The 16,064-nt window shown below is 40.2% G+C and overlaps 1 protein-coding gene across 1 annotated transcript in view; it reads left to right on the top strand.

The window, feature by feature from the left end:
- PLCH1 (phospholipase C eta 1) overlaps positions 1 to 15,815 on the top strand; it is a 201,824-nt gene extending 186,009 nt beyond the window's left edge. The window contains exons 20-25 of the mRNA XM_050966208.1: positions 328 to 412; positions 4,347 to 4,493; positions 5,002 to 5,081; positions 7,098 to 7,157; positions 7,620 to 7,980; positions 10,631 to 15,815. Of these exons, the coding sequence (XP_050822165.1) occupies positions 328 to 412; positions 4,347 to 4,493; positions 5,002 to 5,081; positions 7,098 to 7,157; positions 7,620 to 7,980; positions 10,631 to 12,723 (2,826 nt within the window). The 3' untranslated portion in view covers positions 12,724 to 15,815. The remainder of the gene's footprint in view (positions 1 to 327; positions 413 to 4,346; positions 4,494 to 5,001; positions 5,082 to 7,097; positions 7,158 to 7,619; positions 7,981 to 10,630) is intronic.
- The last annotated feature ends 249 nt before the right edge of the window (positions 15,816 to 16,064 follow it).

Genomic DNA, 16,064 nt, shown 5'->3' with positions numbered 1-16,064 from the left:
TTTCAGATGTTCAAGATTTGCACATTAGATCTGGATTTTCCCCACAATCCCTGCATTCTATATATTCTGCTGGTTAGTATTTCTTCAGCTGTTAGCACTGATCTGAAAGTTTGTTCCACCTGGCCACATGTCCCAATGTCACAAAACAGCAGTGATGAAACCTACATCATCCTGTAGTCTACTGTGGCATTTCCCATAATCACATGACTAGCAAAATCACACTGAGCAGTGGCTTTAGCATTCAAATGTGCATTTATGTGAGAGCTTAATGGAAAATTATCCTTTGTATGTAACGAGTTGCTTTTAAATTTTTGTTTTTTAAAATAGATAATAGATCCTTTTGTCGAGGTGGAAATTATTGGGTTACCTGTAGATTGCTGTAAAGACCAGACCAGAGTAGTTGATGACAATGGTAAGATAACATACCCTACTTTCTCTTTTCTATAGTAAATTATTGAATAATTGTGAATGACTGGAATAATTTACCAGAGATGCAAAGAGTGATGAACATAGTATTTTTTGGTCACACTTTATATTAAAAGAATATTTATCAATAGTTTATAAATAGTTAATAAACAGGTCAAAAAGTTGTTTAAAATAAGGGCATATAACTATCTATAAAACCTTTACTGATGTATTTAGAACCATCAATAAAACATATTCCTCATGTCTATAATATGCTTATAACTTCTATTAATCATTTATTAGCCTTTTATAAGTTATTTATAAATGTATCCTTAATATGAAGTACAACCATATTTTCAAATAATAAACAACATATTGCTAGATCAATGCAGAGGATAGCTGTGGAATGCTGTGGTGACAACTGCTGAACTAATAATCCTTCAGGGGTTGCATGGACTTTTTTCTCATTTGCATTAAGCCCCACCTAAACAAGGTTTTTCATCATTTTGAGAAATTGCGTTTAACATCAGTTCCAGCAGAATCACTTTCAGCTGGCCGTTGCTGATATGGTTTGGACAAAAGAGTGTTAGAAACTGTGTTTAGGCCAAATTTCTTAAAAGGGTAAAAAATGTCCATGCTTAGACATGCTAATATGGTTTGGTCAACCAATGCAAATAGGGTCATACTATTCTGTAATCTAGGCTGCTACATAATGCAGTTATTCAGGCATGGTTTGCCATGTTCATATTGGCCAGCCAAACCAAGGTAAGAACTGGTTAGACTCAGAATTTTCCACATTCCAATAACAATTGTGTTATGGGACCCAGTTACTTAACTCCTCTGATAATTAGAAACCTTTGTTTAATTTCAAGCCTAAACTTGTTGAAGGCCAGTTTATATTCATTTGTCCTTAAGTTAAATAATTCCTCCCCCTCCCTGGTGTTTGCCCCTCTGATGTATTCATAGAGAGCAATCATATCTTCCCATAGACTTCCTTTTGTTAGACTAAACAAGTCAAGCTCCTCAAGTCTCCTCTTGTCAGGCAGGTTCTCCATTCCTCTGGTCCTAGTAGCCTTTCTCTGCATCTGTTCCTATTTTAATTAAACTTTCTTAAATATGGGAGACCAAAACTGCATGTAGTTTCCAGATGAGGTCTCACCAGGGCCTTGTACAGTGGTAATAACACTTCCCTGTCTCTACTGGAAATACTTTCCCTGATGCATCCTAGGATTGCATTTGCCTTTTTCATGGCCACATCACGCTGGCGGCTCATACTCTTCCTATGGTTGACCAGTATACTCCGGTCTTTCTCATCGTCTGTCACTTCCAACCAATAAATCCCAAGTTTGTAGCAAAAATTCTTGTCACTAGTCCCTACGTGCATGACCTTACACTTTTCACCATTCAATTTCATCCCATTTCTATAACTCCAGTTTTCAAAATTGTCCAAATGTCCTTGTGTGACATTCTGGTTCTTCTCCATGTTACTATGTCCCTGATGAGTTTGAGAATTACCTTCTAGTGAGTGACGAGGGTGAAGTTTCCTTGCTGATTTTTAGCTGGGCCTGCAGTTTTTGAGAGTATTTGACTATAAATTGTTGTTGAATTGTTCCCGGCATGCACCTGGGGACATGGAGGAGGCTAGCGCAGAGCTACTCTGCCAGTTCTGCTCTTGTCAGAGGACCTCCTTGTGTAGAGGACATTTCCTGAGGCTGTTTTCTCCCCCTTTATGGCCCTTTTACCCCACCAAAGCTATATAAAGGCAACAGGGCATACATGAGAGTCAGGCCCTGAATGTTTTAATCTTTTGGGATCTATTCTTATCTGCTACATCTATGTGTAATTCTCTCTCCAATGGTTATTGAATTATACTCTTAGGGACAGATTCCACCATCCTTACCTCATGTTATGTAATACTATAGTAATACCTTGCTATGCTGGTAGTCCCAATGAACACTAACGCTGGTGAAGGTATCCATAGTGATTACGATGAGACAATTTGCAGGGTAAGTTATTACATAGCATGTGAAAGGGGTGACAGGATCTGATCCTTAATTAGGCAGTTAACATAGTTCTGACATACTCAAGCCGCAGTCCCTCTAGAGTAAAGAATGGGCTGGAATCCTCTAGCTAGTGAGAAGAGAAGAAAACAAGGCTAACCCTTCAATTTTTAACAAGAGTCCTGGGAAGAGGGCAGGTCTGAGTAATAATTGAACTTCTCACGGTAGAATCATGGAAACAGCAACATGACAAAAGCTGTCTGCAGGTAAGATGATGACCAACACCAGAATCAAGAAAAACAAAATGGTTAAGAAAAATCTTGTGTCTGCAGTCAACTATATCAGTCAGATACTGTATTAATTTTTTTTTGCATCGGTATTGGACTGCAAAGCTTGATCAAAGTGAGTGTCTTTTGATGAATGATATATCCTTGGATCTTGAGCTTTAAAACTCTGTTTGCTAGCCAAAATTGCAGGAGTAGGATAAATAAGATAATGGAGAGGTTGAGAAGGGAGAATGCCTTCCTCACACTCCCTCTCTTTTTCCTTGACTCTGCATATGTCTCCTTTACGTAGAAGTCCCTAGTACCTATCATACAGCATGCATGGTATATATAAGTAATGAGAAACAAAATGAAAACAAACAATGCCACAGACAACCTCTCTGCCACATCAACCCCTGTGGGATACTAGGCTAGCAACAGAATGGAACAGCCAGGGAGATGTGGCATGTTCTCATGCAGTTCTCATGAATGGCAGTGACCCGTGGAGAAACACAGGGATACTTCCTGGGCATCTTGGCCTATCTGAGCTTGACCTATCAGACAAGTAGCACAGCAGTCTGCCCTGCCATGCCGCCACATGCAGACTCTCTGCCAGATGCTCAATCCATACCCTTTCTGTTGTTCATAAAAGCTGCCAGAGAGATAGCACTAATTTTTCTGCATATGGATCTCTTCAGACAGCTGCATAGGCACATCATAGTGCTGCATTTTGCATTGTACTTTACACAGACTGCATTAGTGGCTATTCTCTTCATTCCATCCTCTTGGCTTGCCACACATACAGCTCAACTCCCATGTAGCAGCCAGGGGTGCCAACTTTCCTTGGCTCCGGTGGGTGCTCGCCTCCACCCCAACTCCACCCCCTCCCTGCCCCATTGGACCCCTCCCCAAATCCCCGCCCCAGCCCTGCCTCTTCCCCAAGTGCGCCGCATTCCTCCCCCTCCACCCACTTCTTGCCGAACGAAACAGCTGTTTCGCTGTGCAAGTGTTGGGAGGGAGGGAGGGAGAAGCATGACTTGGCGGCACGCTCAGGGGAGGAGGTGGAGGCAGAGCGGAGGTGAGGTGGGGGGCGGGGAGCTGCTAGTGGGTGCAGAGCACCTACCAAGTTTTCCCCATGGGTGCTCCAGCCCCGGAGCACCCACAGAGTCGGAGCCTATGGTAGCAGCCAGAAAGCAAAGGCCCCACTTAGGGAAAGGAAATGGCTATGCTGCAGCGTCTTCATTTATTTGTCTGCTAGTGACTGTGAGGGATAGCTTAGTTGTTTGAGCATTGGCCTGCTAAACTGAGGGTTATGAGTTTAATCCTTGAGAGGGCCACTTAGGGATCTGGGGTAAAATCAGTACTTGGTCCTGCTAGTGAAGGCAGGGGGCTGGACTCAATGACCTTTTGGGGTCCCTTCCAGTTCTATGAGATAGGTATATCTCCATATATATATATATATATATATATATATATAGTTCATCTCTCTCTCTCTCTCTATATATATATATATACACATATATATATATATAGTTCATGGGAAATAATATACAGTCACTTGTGCATCAGGTCTGTTTGGGTGACTGCATTCCTTACCTCTGGTGTTTCACAGATAATAATGTCAATGTTGGCTGCTGCTGCTGCATTTTCCTGACTTTCTATTCTGTTTGTCCCATAGGATTTAACCCTGTTTGGGAGGAAACTCTCACTTTTACCATCCACATGCCTGAAATAGCTTTGGTTCGATTTCTTGTTTGGGACCATGATCCCATTGGTCGAGATTTTGTTGGACAACGAACTGTGGCCTTCAGCAGTCTTGTGCCTGGTTAGTTCCACTCATTGACTTGACTTTGATATTTAGTTGAAAATAGGAGGAAGGATAGTTTTGTAGTTGAAGCATAGAATGGAGAGTCAGAACAGCTGGGTTCTGTGCCCAGCTCTTCCACAGACCTCCTGGGTGACATTAGGGAAATTTCTTAATAGCTATGACGGGGAATCCTCAAAGCTACCTCAGGGATTTAGATGCCCAGTTCCATGGGCTTTTGAAAGTCTCAGCCTCTGTATCTGTCTCCTCACCTGTAAAATGGAGAGAAATACTTATTTACCTCACTAGAGGGTTGCAAGACTAAACTCATTAATGTTTGTGAGACCGTTTGAGGTTCTCAGACGGAAGATGTTATGGAAGGGGACTGTATTATTACTAATAAACAATTGCTCAGAGTTACTGTATATGAAATGTATAATTGCAAAAGACATTGTATGGACAGCCTTGCTAACTGCACATAAAATGCATAGTGCTGATTCTTTGTTACTTTGTTTTCTCATTTTATTAGGCTATCGTCATGTGTACTTAGAGGGACTAACTGAAGCATCCATATTTGTCCATATAACAATCAATGAAATGTATGGAAAAGTAGGTATACATAGGAACATAAATACTTTACAAATGTTTCTGTGTCATACTGCTGGCAACAATGGGTTAAGATGCATCACTATAACCTCGCAGAACGAATGGGGGCTTTGACTGATTCCTACAATTTTGGAACATGGCATTTTTCATATTGGATCAGACGAGTGGTGTATCAAATCTAGAGTTCTGTGTCCGGCAGGGGCTAACAGCTAACGCTTCAGAGAAAAGCAAAATATACAGAACAACGGCAATAACAACAAGAGACATAGGGCTCTGCACCTTGTGTCGTCACCTTCTCCAGTGCTCTGCACCTTGTGTCGTCATTTACACCAGTGCAGTTTCACTCCCTTAGCCCTTATATAAATGACTGCACAAAGCACAAGGGGATGGAGAATAAGGCCCATAATATAAAATTTTCCCCCTGACCCTTGCAGAAAATCACTTTAACCTCAAAGCAATATCATTGCCATAATCCTAGCATGCATAACTGTGAATGCTCTTTTCTTTGTCACCTAATATTCATTCCTCACCTAGGTACAGTAAGTACACCTCCATCGACTCATTTTAAGTTACTTTATTTTTAAAAAGTAATTGTCAAGAGCTGTAGTCACACCATTACTTCTGGGTATTTGAGAAGACATTTTAAACTCCGATTTTAGTTCTTAACCATTTAAGTTGTAGCATGTGAAGTGTTGTTGCTTTTCTGCCATATTTCAAAAGTTGAAAAATTTTTAAACTTCAAGTTTTAAAATGAAAGCGAAAGCTCAGTGCATTACTCATTATTTCAGCATTAACTGCCTCTGTTCAATAGTTTACAAGAGGTGTACAAGTTACTATAAATAGGGGGTTAAAAGGATTACCAGAAGTCAACAGCATAGATAAGTTAATTAAAACAGAGAGGGGTACCAAGAATAAAAAGGACTTTCATTTGAATGACTATGTTTAGATTTATTTTTTAAGGAGTGTGAAAAGAGGAATCAGGTAGCTCAGAGTCTTTCTCTCTGCTCAAAGCAGATCTAAACAACAGGATCTAAAACCAACATCACCAACACTTTGTCTGCTCTAAAGCACCTACAGTTGCTCCAATGAGTAGATCTGTATCAGCGGAAACATTTGAGGGGAGAAGGCCAGTGTAAATGGAGCCTAGGTCACCAGTTTTAACACCGTTCAGCTCAACGGTGACTGAATTTGTGACCATTTCATGAACATCCTGTTCTATGTTAAATGAGTTGGGGATGTCAGTCCAGGTTCATGTGTACAGGTGTTTACCCCACAATTGGCACCCTGGTCTCAGCATGTAAGTGGGACTGAATGCACCTGGGAACTGAATTACTTGCTTTTACCTCCGGAAGTGGTCCCTTCAACAAAAGGTGGAGGCCATTGCAGAGCAACTTGCATTGACACCACTTGGTCTGTATCTGTTCTGTGGAAACACAGAGATCTTCAGTCTCCTAAGTGTTCAATCTGGCATCTTTCACCAACACTAAATCCATCTTAAAAGAAAATTAAAAGGACTAAAGAAAATGTATAGGGGCTCCCAGGATCTGTAGGTATCCAGAAGCACAAGTGAATAGAAATGAAATCCCATGTCATTGACATTCAACAGGGATTGCTATTTGGCTTGCATACTCTTCAGAGAGGACAGAGTTCAGGAAAACATTGAATTTCTATGTAATTTCATAGTATAATTGGACTGAATGATAGCACTAAGAGAGGATTTAAAAAACACCCTGTGAGACTTGACCTCTTCTGTATAAAATTTTGCCCCACCACCAAATGCTTACTTTAATGATGTACTGTGTTGTTTTTTTTACAAGATATATTTAAAACCTGGAGGTACTTTCCATACCCTGTATAACTGAGAATGCCTAGTGAAGTGTCTATCTGATTGAGATCGGTGTAAGATTAATAATCTCTTTTAAATAACTATAGAGAATTACTTACACCAACTATCTTGTTTGCTTGTGTCACAACCTTGAAAATGTTAGCCAAATATGTTTGCATTTGTTTTCCTTTCAGTGGAGTCCTTTAATCCTCAATCCCAGTTATACTATATTGCACTTTCTAGGAGCCACTAAGGTAGTCTTCATTAGCATGCACTTTTCACTTGCTGGGCACAGATTTATCAAACAGTTCCCAGTCGCATTATGTACCATAACTACCATATCGCTTCATTCCTCATTAAGATTCTGAAATATTTAAATGTTGCTTTGATGAGGCCCATGTCATAAAACTCTAAGTTAATAGGCAGCCTGTCACTGCAGAGCATTTCTTACAGTCTTGTCAGCTCTGATTAGGAAACTTCTAGTAAAGATCCACAGTAATTATGGCAGGCTGCCTTCCTAATGAGGGGGAATTCATACATGCACGAACTCATGGTGACCTATGCTGATTGTTTCCTGGTCTGAATATGTGTGAATTACTTGGTGTGAATTTTTGTTTTGTTTTGTGATATTGCATTCATGATTCACAAATCTGTATTCAATAGCAGTTTAAAACACAGGCTGAACTTAAAGACTGTGGTTGTTTTCTTGTTTTCAGAATAGGCAGCTGATAGGACTCAAAGGGTTGTTTAACAAGAATCCCAAACACAATTCTGCTGAAAACAATGGGCATTACGTGCGGAAACGATCAATTGGTGATCGAATTCTCCGACGCACAGCAAGTGCTCCGGCAAAAGGCAGGAAGAAGAGCAAAATGGGCTTTCAGGAAGCTACAGAAATTAAAGACGGTACCTCTGAGCCAACAGATATGAAAGACACAGAAGGAGTTATAAGGCGTACAACGAGGAGTTTGCAAGCACGTCCTGCTTCTATGCCAGTTGACAAATTCCTTCTGATGGGATTGTCTTCACCAGAATGTGAAACCATGAAAGACACCAAAAGAGATGAAAATACCTCTGGTAAGATGCTTCCAAAGTGACTTTTAGTGCAGTAGCTTTAAAACCATATTATTAAGCTCCGTGCTGCAATCCTCATGTGAGTAATTCCATTGAACTCACGTGAATAAGGACTGCAGGATCAAGCCCCATAGGATGTAAAATGATTGTTACGCTTATTAAAGTGATACACAATAAAAGTGTCACTTGCATTTTTAAACTTCTTTCTGAAACCCAAGAAAAGTTGCCTCTCCCCAGACTAGGCAAATGGATTAGAGTATTTTCCACAGATTTTCTTATAGAACACTTGTAAAGTTTCTTTTCATAATTAAAAACATTAGTTTATTAGCAGTTGATTTTTTAAGTATCCTTTAGAAGCCTGAAGATGAAATCCACATCCTTGCAAAAATTATTTCCTCAATCATTTTCAAGCTCTGGGTTTGTTAATGTGAGGTTACGCATGACAGCTATGAGCATTGTGTATTTTTAATGTTTTTTTTCAAGGGAAAAAAAGCAGGAAGCATTTGTTTTGGAAACAATGTATATAAAGAAAAACATGGACTTTGCAAACAGATGTAAAAGGGGAAAAGTAGGTCAAATTTTGAATCTAAGAACCTTGACATTGTCCTTTAAAAGGAACTTTACAACATTATAAACCTGGATTATATGGGGAAAATGGTGGGTGAAGCTGGAATCTTAGTTATTTTTTATATTCCTAGATTAAAATGTAAACGCTCACATGTAGTATGTTTTGATTCTTGAAGTTACTCAGAACAAAAATATTTTAGATCCACTGGGCCTGAGCTTGATATCTGATACACTGGGGTGAATCCAGTGGACTTTGGTGTAAGACCTGGGCAAATGAAATGCAGACCCAGCTCAGTGCGCCAAACAGGTGACACATAGGAGTATCTGAATAGTTCCAAAAAGTCTGTAATTTTGTGGCATTGGTGTCTGAGACATTTTCATTCCTGATCCAGAGCTCCCTGAAACATCTGAGCGGCACTTTTCTTTCTGCAAATACTCCATTCAGACATCTCCATGGCTGCAGAGCTTGGCCATACCTGGAGCACCCTTGCTCCAGGTTCTGTACTTTTGGCAGTGCAGAGCAGCAATTCAGCACTCCTGTTTTACCCACTGCAATCTGAAAGTCAGATTGGCCCCTTCATGCTGTTCCAGTAATATAAAAGGGCTGTTCACCTAGTAAAAATGGCCCCTCAGGGAATAAGGGGTTTCCTTAGATAGTGCAGAGCTGCCCGAAATGCTCTACCACTGTCCCCTTTTCAATTCTTGATACAGGAAGCATGCCGGGAACATGTCGGTGGCAGGAGGCATGGCCAGCGTGTGTCTGTATTCTGGTTATTTTTGGCTATGGACTGGCACCCTACAGAGCTATTGCAGCCACTCTTAAATTAGAGCAAGCTTAGCCAGGCCCGTGTCAGGGGAAAGTCTATAGCTGTAAGCCATCTTTGCCCTACTTCTCTGTATTCTTGGAAGAAACAGAATCTGGTCCCTAGCTTTTAAAAGCTGATTTTGGGGGAGCAGTGAGCAAAATGAAAACAAAGTTCCCCATCGCCCTGTATTCCTTCTTCAAATAAGTCATTAGAGATTCTGCAGGGGTCTAGAATTCAAAGGTTCTATCTTCATCTGCCAGAAGGCTGTTGCAACATGGGCATCCCTGGTAGAGGATGTGGTAATTCCTGAAGACTCTGCAGGCAGCAAGATAGAAGATACCCTTAGAAGGGACTTCAAAGCTTCTTCAGTGTTCTGAAGGCCTTACTGGCAACCACGTGCTAGAGACACAGTGATCTGGTGTGATCCTCATAAATGGGCCACATCGCAAAAGTGAGTAAGCTAAGTTATCAGCAGATAGATAGCCCCAGAATGGTCCAGGGAGCTAGGCCACCTCGGAAGAGACCTATTCACATTCAGCCAGAACACAAAGGTGAGGTTATTCTTCACCAGGGAACCAGACTAAATGTCACTGAGAATAAACTCTCTGGCACACAAATGACTGAACCAGCTTCTCTCCGCTTTCTCCTTCTTCCAGTACTAGGAAGAGTGATTTAGAAGGTTGGAATGACTGTGGCCCTTCTCCCTTTTTAATCACCTTCAATTTGCTAAGAAGGTTGTGGTTCTCAGACCTAGTGGAACTGTTGCACAGTTACTAGAGGCTCACAAATTAAATCTTAAATTGTACATAAACTGTTCCCAAAAACATTCTGCATGGGGTCCAACTATCTGATGTTTTACTCAGAGTTCTTATAAACATGCCTCTTGTTTCCAGATATATTATGTTGTTTAACAGAGCTGTTTTGTTCTGTCTTTATTGCCATGCTTCTTTATAGTACAAATCTGAATAGGAACACAACTGAAGGTAATGCCACATGTGCAAAATACAGTACCTCATTGACATTATTTACGACAAATATTACATCACATGTCTGATGTAATAGACATTCAAAGGAAGCTTCAATGAAGTGCCTACAACTATATTTTCCCATTTATTCATATCACACAAATAATTTTTACTAAACCTGCACAACTCCATAATTAAGTCTTATCACAATTGTAACTAATTTTACATTCTCCATTTGTCTGTCTAAAGGCAAAATAGTAGTTAGCAGATAGTAAACAAAACATGTATAACTAATGTGCTTTCTATTTGATTTAGCAGATAGCAACAATGGTACAAGTGTGAACCAAACAAACTTGAAAGAACATATCTTTTCATCCCCTGAGCAAGCTGCACCTTCTTCAAATTCTGCATCTCTGCATAAAAAAGCTACTTCCCAGAGTGACGCCAGAATTGGCAGTTCTACAGAATCACCTGTACATGAACATGCAGAAAGCTTTGACTTTGTAAGTGGCATAGCTGAAACAAATCACTCCACAGAATATCAGAAAAGTCACCTTTCCAATGAACCTGTTCAGATAAGGCAGGTTTCAGTTTTTGATCTTGGTACAGAAAAAATACAAGATACAAATTACACAGATGAAAAAAGAGAAGAAGAGACTGGAGAGTGTAAAGAGGAGAAAAAAATACTGGCAGAAAGTTGTGTTTCTGCAAAGGAACAGGAGTTTGACAATAATAAATATGTCATTATGAGCAGTACTGTAACCACTTTTTCACTGACTGATATATCTTCCACCATCTGTTCTGACATCTACGATTTACACTCGACTGCAGCTCTGCAAGATAGTGATGTTTCTCGTCTCATAGATGAGGTTTCTTTAACAAACGAGAGCGAGATGAGTAGTTCTGTCTCAGCACTGATTGGACAGTTTGATGTTACAGATGACCAAACTAATCTGACTGTTGTTTCAAGTCTTCCTGGCACCAGCAACCAAACCTTCAGTGTGGTGTCGGCACGTCCACACATGTTTACTGTTGATCTAAGTACACCCCTTAAACAAAACTTTACTAATGTAAAATCTGTTGAATCACCATTATTCTCAACACCAGATACCGCTATGTTTTCCAGCCCTGAGACGACAGAGTATTCTGTGTACACAATTATCCATGAGGCATCTCTTTCACCAGCCTCTGACTGTAAACCAAGAGATGAACGAGCTTGCAAGAAGTCAGACTGTGTGGAAAATAGCATTCCTTGCACTTCCCCTCTCCGCTTGCTAACAGCAAATCCCAAAACGAAGTGTGGAACAAATTGGGAAACGCTTGAGGATTGTAGTTCCTACACTTTGGAGGATACAATAGTTGACCCTCCTGCTTGTATAACCTCAGCAGGCAGCAGTCTTATGGAGGTTGATGGGGATTCCCAAGACCTCCTGATAACTGCATATGAATTCAAGAGAGAAGATATGAGCCAACTTGCTGCTTCTCTGAAACTGAAGCATAATCAGGACTCAGTACGCTACTGTGAGAGAATCTCTGGGAATAATTTAATTAATGAGGACCTTCACAATGCTGCCCTGGAGAATTCAGATAACTTTAGGACTGCAAGAAATCAAAGTTTTCCTTACCCAGCATTTCAGAGTGTTGGCTTTTTGCATAATAATTATCTGCAAACTTTAGATACACAAAATGATTTGTTGTACGTCTCCCAAAGATCCAGACTTAATATGCATTCACCTACACCCAAGAACACTTTGCCCTACCCTCCTACTGCAGCCGTCAAACAACCTAGTCCTTGCAAATCCAAGAGCCTGGGAGACTTGACATCAGAGGATATCGCCTGCAATTTTGAAAGCAAGTACAAATACATAAGTAGAAGCTTTATTACATCTGGCATGAGAGACAAGAAAGTTGCAGCTATGAAAACTAAGAGACCACAATCTACAGACACTCTGACAGAACAATTGCGAAAACTGGTGTCCTTTGACCAGGAAGACAACTGTCAAACTTTGTATTCTAAGCAGAATGAGGATGATTGCCCCAAGGCATTGGTCAGAAAACTGTCATCCAGAAGTCAAAGCAGAGTACGCAACATTGCTAGTCGTGCCAAGGAAAGACAAGAAGCCAACAAGCAAAAACTTTCTAATGCTAGCAGCATAGCAGGGGTAGTTCTAAGAAACAAACCATCAGTATCAGCTCACGTTATCAACAGGCATTCCACTGGCTCTTACATAGCAAGATACCTGAATGACTTCAGTGGAGAGGATCCGGAAGGTCGGGGTGTACCAGAGGGCGCATGTACTGCTTTGCGTTATGGATGCAATGACCAGTTTTGTACAGATGATTCCATTTTGCAGATGAAGCCAAGTAGTGATGATAAACCAGAAATTTATTTCCTTCTGAGACTGTAAATTCTATACATGTATATGTTCAGTGTTTACAAACTATTTCAGTGAATGAAGGATTTTTAGCAAGAAGTATAGTCCTTGACTTTTAAATTATTTAGAAATGCAATTTTAAGCTAATGTTTCAGTCTTGATTTAATGTGCCGTTTCCTCTCAAAGATTATGTAAATAGATTCTTTGATCCTTTCTTATGGATGTATGTATTTTTATTCATAAATGACAAAGTGAATTATTTGCATGCAACGGATCTGAACTTTCACAGTGTCCTGTATTTGTAACGCATGTAAATTTTAACAATAGAGTTCTGCACATCTGTGCACATCAGCAGAGCTCAGCAATTAATGCAATAAATATATTGCTTTTTTTCCTAGACCTTTTAGCTGCTTGCAGAGAGAATTTTAGGAGGCTACCTTTTTGGACCCCATCTTGGAAATGCTATTTAGTATAATGCTTTCTGCCATCAGTAGTCAATGGGACTATTGACGGTGGGAATCACTATGACCAATAATAAGTGTTTTCAGGATTAGATACTTCATTCATAAAGCTGTTTTCTATCTTAATTGTATTTACATTTGTTAATGTTGATTTTAAGCCTTTCCATACATGAACTACAGATTTGCAGCATTGGGATTCATTCAAATTTGCAAGTAACTTGTAGATCGTCTTCCGCTCTTTAAATGAAATAGTATGGTAACTTTTTCTTCCTCTTGTTGAGTGCTTGTTTCTGGATGGGAGTGTGGTGAAAAGGAATGTTCTGATACATAGACTTCTTTCAGCATTCCTGTTCACCCTGCTCTCATCCTGAAATGAGCATTAAACAAGTGGAAGAAAATCTTGCTTTCCAAATATTTTGTTATGTATTTTTGATATTGCCTGTATATGTAACTTGAATACAGTAGCAGAGATGTTTTCTATGTTTGTAATTATATGCTAAATTTTTGATTGTCAGTATAGTGGTACTGCATACATAGCAGGTTAAGTAGTTTGGCTTCCGTCACCACATGGTTTTGAGAAAAGGGCTTTTTCTGCATTATGTTGAAAATGAAGTGAGTTAATTACAAAAATACACAAAACTTCCCTGAAGGGAGCAAGATAGCTTTATTTTGGGTTTAAAGGTATAATTTGCTGACAATGTGAACACATTTTTCATGATATGTAATAGACCTTTTATTTCTTTTCTTTTGTAATACAGGATATTATTATTCATGGAGACATCATTAAAATAGATTTTTATGCACCTGGTGCATATTTAGTGATGGTACAGCAAATGCAAATGCAATTACTATTGAACTTGTGGCAGTCAGTGACTGCAGACATTTGTCCTGTTGTGCATTTGCAATAAACCCTTCTAATGGAAAAAACACCTTATTTCAGGTGGTGGTCATACTTCTAACTAGTAATTTACAAGTCAGAACATTCTGTTTTCTAAAAGGGAAAAAAGCATCCAGTGTTGCTAAATGATTCTGATAGGAAGTCATATTTACTGAGTATTTCTATAACTACTAGTTAGCAATGACAGTGCCATATTTACCATTTGTCTATTCTCTTCCTATAGAAGGTTCTCCTAATCCAATATTTTTCAATGGAATGTCCCTACTTTTTTGCATCAAAATGCCCGTTTGTAGATTTTGAATGTTAGCTGATACAGTGTGTATTTTTAATAGATCTATTTTTTTTTGGATCTCCTGGTTTATTTTTTTAACCAGTAACATGACAAAAATATTTTGTGCTGTATCCCTCAGCTAGAGCAAATCAAATCAAAACACACACACAGGAATAGTAACTATATGGCTGGAATCATGTTGAATATAGTCTCCAGCTCTATTAGCTGCTGCTAAATCGCTGTGTTCAGTGACAGTATTGGGACCCCTCCAGTCCACCTGTCCAGTGCTTTTAAGGTACATCTATACTGCAGGTGGAGCATGCCTCCCTGCCTGGGTAGACGGGGTTGTGCTAGCAGGGCTTGAGCTTGTACACTAAAAATAGCAGTGTGGAGGTTGCGGCTCTGGTGAAGAAGACTCAGGGTACCCATCTGAGCTCAGACCTAGGGCTGGGTGGGCTTGAGAGCCTGGGTTGCTGCCCAAACCACAACCGCCACCCTGCTATATTTAGCATGCTAACTCGAGCCCTGCTAGCATGAGTCTGTCTGCCTGGGGTAGGATCTAGCTCACTGTGCAGTGTACATATACTGCTAGTTCCCCAGCCCAAAGGTACCAGGCTGCTGCAATTGCAAGGTGAGTGCGCTCGTGCTGCTTCAGGTCATGACTCTTTCAGCTATCAGGCTGTCAGGACAGCAGAGCACTGTGGACCCCCTCTGAGGGCTTGAGCCAAACCCATTAAAATCAGTGGGTCTTGGATCAGGCCTGCACCCAGGCCATAGGTGGCCAAAAAAGGATGAAAGGAGTGAATGGACAGGGAGCCAGAGAAGCAGGAGAACGGAGAGGGAAGCAAGGAGCTAGAGAAGCAAGGGAAGGAAGATACTGGTAGCTGGGGAATTGGGGAGTGGGGGGAGGAAAGAGTAAAAAATCAAGGAATGTAAAACAAATATTGACTGGCTTTTGGGGGTGGGGGAGTAGCAGCATTAAAGTGCTTCAGTGCGAAAAAACAACAATGGCACATGTTGCCCTTTGGCTTCAGGCTCTGCACTACCACCTCGAGACCTATTCTTTCTCCTCTGACAGTATTTTACTGCCATTCCCATTGGAGCTAGACAGTGTTTGTGTTGAAGAACCTCTTGAATGTATGCAAGGCATTGTCCAAAAATGTGAACTAGGATTATAGAACACTGATTGCAATGAATGCAGGATTTTAATGCACCAAGCACCAATATTGCTGCCTGCTCATTCTGATGTTGTTTTACATTTTGTCCAGATCCCTCACTCTAGATAAATGCGTGAATGCATAACGCAGCTTCATGTACATTGTCTCACTTCAGTGCTGAGTTCCTAGGGAACAAATATGCTATTTCAAAGCATTCATGAATATGACGACTCTGGAACTTGTGCAAAATATGTGAATGAAAAACAGGAAGCCCCCGAATAGTACATAATTATGCCAACTGCTTGGGGAAAAAAAAATGTTTATTTTGTGAGATTAAGTAGGTCACTTGTTTTTCTTTGTCATTGTTTTTGCATTAAAAACACATGTTGCTGTGATTATACAATGTATCGACACCTTTTTATTGTTCGTTTTGTTCTTAACAGTCGCTTTCAGTCTTTACAAATGCAGCAAGGGCAGGAATCTTGCACTAGCCAAGTGATTGATATATGTGACTTCGAATCAGCTATTCTAACTGCAGAATTGTTCTTTAGTCATGCTCACTTAGATAAAGGGAAATGTTAACAGGC

Source organism: Gopherus flavomarginatus, chromosome 8 (genome assembly GCF_025201925.1).
Source record: "Gopherus flavomarginatus isolate rGopFla2 chromosome 8, rGopFla2.mat.asm, whole genome shotgun sequence".
Classification (NCBI taxonomy): Eukaryota; Metazoa; Chordata; order Testudines; family Testudinidae; genus Gopherus; species Gopherus flavomarginatus.
The sequence above is the reverse complement of the archived record's forward strand: the minus strand, read 5'-3'. Positions and strand labels throughout refer to the sequence as shown.